Here is a 6,000-nt window from a genome sequence, read left to right on the forward strand (position 1 = left end):
TTGATTAACATCCAGTGACAAGTATTTCATGCATATTCAAGACAATAAAATGTCTTGAGCATTACTGAGTCCTTTATATGCTAAATGCATTTGTTTACATTCACTGTATTGTAATGCCACAAAGGACTGGCCTTGCATGAGGCTGAGTAGCCCCATATTTTTCTAGAAAGGCGTGTTGAATTTAATGAAACTACATATGTACATGTAAATTGGCTATGAGTTTGGTTCTAAATTGCCATAAAACAATGTATTTAAAAGAAGATGATAAAAATGTGTAGCAAAGTTTACCTTTGAAAAATTATAAGTGCCTATTTAACACAAGTGCCTAAAAAAATGTGGCATTTCCAGAAACAATAGCCAGAAAAATGATTTTAGATTTCTTACCCAAAAAAATGAAATTTCAAGAGTTTTCTTTCTTTACAAAATTCTTAACTTTTATTAATAAAATGCTTCGCTAAGCGCAGCCTGATACGACCGCAGAGGTCTAACCCTAAACAGTTGGGGCAAATTTGGACACAATATTCAAGCTTGATACTGTCTGAATTTGGATTGTGATCAAATTTTTGACATAATATATATAAGTTTCTGACACAATATAAATGTGGTCAAAGATCTTATAAATCCATTGTGCAATACTGTGCAATTGAAGATTTCTTCTTGAAACTTTTCAAAAATTCGAAATTTTAAAAATTTTGAAAAAAAAAATATGAATCCCTTAAAAAAATTGGGAAAAAAATCCCCCCCCCCCCAACTTTTTGAAACCCACCTTGGAGCAATAACCCCAAAACTCAATCCCAGCCTTTCCTTTGTAGTATGGAACCTTGTAGTACAATTGCAGAGAGATCCATACACTTACACACAAGTTATTGTCTGGAAACTAGAAAAATGCTTGTTTTGGCCCTTTTTTGGCCCCTAATTTCTACATGTTTGGGGCAATTAACCCAAAACTCAATCACAGCCTTCCCTTTGTTATATGGAACCTTGTGGTACAATGTCAGAGAGATCCATATACTTACACACAAGTTATTGTCTTGAAACTAGAAATATGCTTGTTTTTGGCCCTTAATTCCTATACTGTTGGCCCCCATAAGCCCTTAAATGAATCCCAACCTTCTTCTTGTGGTATTGAACATTGTGGTACAATTTCAGAGCAATCCAAATACTTAAACACAAGTTATTATCCTGAAACTACAAAAATTCTTGTGTTGGGCCCCTTATTCCTAAACAGTTGGGACCATCATCCCCAAAAATCAATCCCAACCTTTCTCTTGTGGTATTGAACCTTCTTAAAAAATTTCATAGAGATCCATTCACTTAAACTAAAGTTATTGTCAGGAAACCAATGTGTCTTCGGACGATGACGCAGTTGACGATGATATCATACCATTACACGATTCCAAAAAATGTTTTGCGGTCGTATAAAAAATAAATGATTTTATTTCTAGTTTAAATTCAATAGAAAAATATGGATTCTATTAAATTTCTTTTTACAAAAAGATATCAAATAATAAATGTTTTTACAATGGACAAATCAGAACCAAGAATTTTTCAGTTAAACAAATTCAAAAGGAAGAATTTCTGTAAAACACCATCTATTTACATTTGTACACATTAAATTGAATAGATTTCAGTTTGGTCATTATGCAGTTCATAGGAATTATCCGAAAACCAACAAATTCTCTGTCTAAATAGAAAGGCCATAGAAAAATTGCAGGCAAGAAAAACTTTTTTATTTTATTGTATTTTTTTGTGTGTAAAATAAGTTTTGCTCTACAGAGAATGTTGCTGTTAGCCTGGCAGTAAATTTATAAGCTATGTGAAACTAAAGGAATGATAATTGGGCAATGTTGACACACTTTAAAGAGATTATCAGACAATTTAAAAAGCATCATTGAAAATTGTCAAAAAGAAACAAGAACAATACTTTTTTTTTCATCTGCAAAAAAAAAAAAAGAAAAAAAGAAGAAATGACATGGAGGATAAAAAGAAGCCTGGAAGGGTTAGGGAAACAATCAATCATTTTGCATGGCCAAAGAAATGACAAACTGATTCCCAACAACATCAGTTTAAATTTACCTTGTACAAGAGTTCTAATGGTTAGGGATAAAATAATGAAAAGGAGAAGTTAACAGATCAAAAATGTACACCCAGTGTGGTTAAAATGGATCTAAAAATGTATTTTCTATAATCAATTTAATAATGTTGCCTTGGACTTGTTGAAGCCAATTAAACACACACTATATAATATATCTTTTTTTAATTAAATAATAAAATATGTTCCTTTGCACTTCCTTCTATAATAATATATGTGTTTGTATTTTTTTAAAGCCTGCTATATAAATAAATTGGAATTCATTATTATTTTTTATGATGAAGGCACCATAACCTGACAGTCTGCCAAAGAATTTAGATGATTACAATGTTTGAAGTGTTGTAGATTTTTTCCAGTAGAAATAGGTCAAAGCATCTATAAATTTAAATCTTTTAAATCAATTTACAGCAAACTACAATTTACAACACATTGCAAGCAGTGGAAAATGAATTGTCTCATTAATTAATCCTAGAAATCCAAGAACACAGTATAGTAAAGTTTATGTTAATTCTTTGACATTAGACTAGGGCTTTAATGATCAGATCACCAAAAATAGTACAATATAAATAATGTAAAAGCTGCATTTAAGATCTGTCAAAGATTGATTGAAAAACTCATCTTTCTCAAAATATTATTTACGACTAGTAAATGTCAAAAAAGTTTTCTATCCATACCGACATCCCGATTTATGAAGGATATCCCCCATGAGAGGTGTTGACTTGAATTTTGAAATTCTTTATTATATGAACTGAACACCTCAAAACAGGCATTCAAATGGGTTAAAAGGGTATTTAAGCTCATACATACTCATTCAAACAATATAGTATTTGATAACAAGAATCTTATGACAATACAAGAAAAGCATTAGGTCCTCTTGCACTTAAAATCCCCCAAAGTAAGTTCTAGTTGTGGTGAAAAAATGTACCATTTTTAGTCAAAGTATTTTATCAATAATCATTTCATACAATTTATTTTACCTACTCTTCATAAAGTGATTAATGTTTGTCGGAGACCTTTTCGCCCCTAAATGCATCCTACCACACAAAGTTAAATTATTGTAGTTCCTGTAGTATCTAAGAACTAAACTGTAATGATCATATAAACCTAATTAAAGTGATTAAAGCATCACATTAAATTGATAAAGAGCCATTCATCTTCAACACATGTAGAAGCATCTATACAGCATAGTTTGTTGACTATCTATAAACATGAAATCAGTGAAACTATCAAAGTTAGAAGGTCTTATGTCACATTGAAAAGACAGAGAGAATAGAAAGTGTGAAGATTGAAGGTGATTTACTCCATGTATGCTTCAAGCTCAAACCTTATAAACCTTTTTTTTTATATACACGACAAAATAATAGGAACTTTTTTTCCCCAAATTGCACTAATTTCATGCTTGATGTTATTTCTTTCAATTGCTACGCCTCTTACTTGAGCAAGTAACAAAATGTCTTATAAAACACAAGTGAAAGAGTAGGTAACAGGTCGAAAAATTAAATACACCCAAAACAAAAGGCGGTAAGGCCAAAAAAAAATATTTGTCTGTTTACGGTTACCCGACCAACCCTACTTTTGAGCACAGACTCTAAGTCATTTTATTCGCATCGTAAAGTGAATAATTAACTGAACTTGTGTCAAAAGCGAAGTTAAGAGTTGCCAATAAAATAAATCAATTGCATGATACATCCCAATGATCACAATCGTGTGAATGACAGCTTCAACAATAACCAAGGGAAATAATCCAATCATTAAAAATACAGGTAAATTGACCTATGGACAACTCGGACAACGGCAAGATAGACCACACGACTCAAAATCATGTCGCAAAAAAAAATGAAAAAATAAAATAAAATGGAAATACCAACCTGCCTACCCTATTTTTTTAATGATGTAACCTTTAACAGACATTTACCTTTTTTGGCCTAATATGATAATCGTCTAATATTTCTGTTGATTAGGATTATACACATTTCAGGCCCCGTGAGTAAGAAACATGGATTACTGGGAGGGTCTGTATTATTATGTTTCGTTTTAAGATGGATCATCATGCATTAGTAGATAATCCTTACAACACTAAGAATCCAAGCTAGCTACTGAAAAAGTTCTTGAATTGATTAATAGGCATCAATGATATGATTCAGAGTATTGTATATATTTCTGAATACTAATATTTTTATTGCATATGTAAGATAAAATATCATAAAATACAATAAAAAATAAGCACAACAGTAAATATCCTACTAAAAAGTTTTCACAAGAGAAAAATCTTGTATTTACATGTACATAAAATGTATGAGGTTTGTAAAATAAATTTTAGAACAATCAAAGATATATACATGTATGCCATCAACACCAATGTCATCAAGGCCCAAAAACATTAGAACGCAACCAATGCACTGAATAAATTCAACCACTAATTAGATTCCTAATCCTTCACCCTCCTTTTTTAATCTCAAATAAAGCTTCTTTAATAGGAACTTCAATTAAAATGCCACATAGGAACAGATACACGATCTTCAAATTAATAAATTTTTCATTTCCAGGAAAAATTTGAGGTCTCAAAGCAAATAATATCTTCATGTTGCAATTTCCTATGACATGTTTTACCCCAAATTACCCCATGTCAACAGCGGTAGTTCATTCACAAAACTGAAATTGAAAATTTGTCTATTAAATGAGCATTGCTATCTGTATTTTCCTTTTCTAACTGTTCCAGATCCTTACCTTAACAATAACATGCCTTAATACATGAATACATTAGGAACCATGTACTCAAAATAATATTAAATGCAAGTAGGATGTATGACATTTAATTGTCTATTTACGGAAACTTTCAATTCACAAATAAAGGGAATCTTACTTTGTTGCGATCCCTTTACATTGACAGAAATGAAATATACAAAGACAGCAATGAACATGAAAAAATGTAAACAAAAAGTTGTAAAACTTACCAGCAACCGGAGACGGTTTCTTCAGTACACACCAACGAGGTTTCCACTGTAAAATATAAAACAGGTGAAAATTAACATTGTTCTCAGTATTTAACCAATATTTGATTTAACTTTAGACAAAGATACTCACTTTTTTGCCGTCTCTAAACTTTACAAGCCCCTCCACAACCAAGTTCATGTTGTCTGCCATATTGCTTCCATCTTTGTTACGGTACAATTCATTGGTTAGTCAACAAAAAAGGGAGGGGCACAGACAAAATCATTACAAACGGTGCAAAGGAAATCAGTTCCTATTCGATTTTGATATCAAGGTCGGTGATATATCAAAATTATTTTCTATCAATAAATACCGGGTTCAATTTATATAGTGACCATTTTACAAATATTGGTTGAGAAGTTTCAAACTATTGTAAAAACTGGTGTACGGGAGAAATCTCAAAGAATAATTGTATGAATGCTGTGGACATTCGCATATATTATAATACACCTTATCGCTATTTAGTCCAATCCGGAAAAAAACAGTCATTTAGACAACTTCCTGTTTGGGTCAACAGGCCTTGAACAGGTAAACAACAAAGGTCATCAGTAACGAGCTGAGGGAGGGAAAAATTTAGAAAGCGATCAATACGAAACTTTGATAGATTATGATCCATTTTTTCGAAACTCAAATTATAGTCAATTATTATTTTGTTTGAAGTATTTACGATGTTTTAAACAGATCTCATTAAAAAGTATCATGCATGGTACATTGTTTAAACAGGGCCCCAGATAGCATCAACTGGATGAAAAAGTTGTGTAATTTTAGAACTTATCCGGAATGGAATAAATAGCGATTAGGTGTATACAATTAATATATGTCTCTGATTATAGTTTTGAAAACAATAAAAAAAAGCTTATCATTGGCGAATTTAGCGGGGAGTGGCGTGGGGCTTATGGAGCTTTTTGTATCATAAA

At 31.5% G+C, this 6,000-nt stretch overlaps 1 protein-coding gene across 1 annotated transcript in view; it reads right to left on the reverse strand.

Annotated features, from left to right (window-relative positions):
• LOC127710117 (uncharacterized) overlaps positions 1-5,246 on the reverse strand; it is a 43,655-nt gene extending 38,409 nt beyond the window's left edge. The window contains exons 1-2 of the mRNA XM_052215861.1: positions 5,177-5,246; positions 5,047-5,092 (exon numbers count right to left, since the gene is read on the reverse strand). Of these exons, the coding sequence (XP_052071821.1) occupies positions 5,047-5,092; positions 5,177-5,236 (106 nt within the window). The 5' untranslated portion in view covers positions 5,237-5,246. The remainder of the gene's footprint in view (positions 1-5,046; positions 5,093-5,176) is intronic.
• Positions 5,247-6,000: the final 754 nt, after the last annotated feature.

This window comes from Mytilus californianus, unplaced genomic scaffold, assembly GCF_021869535.1.
Source record: "Mytilus californianus isolate M0D057914Y unplaced genomic scaffold, xbMytCali1.0.p SCAF_7, whole genome shotgun sequence".
NCBI classification, from domain to species: domain Eukaryota; kingdom Metazoa; phylum Mollusca; class Bivalvia; order Mytilida; family Mytilidae; genus Mytilus; species Mytilus californianus.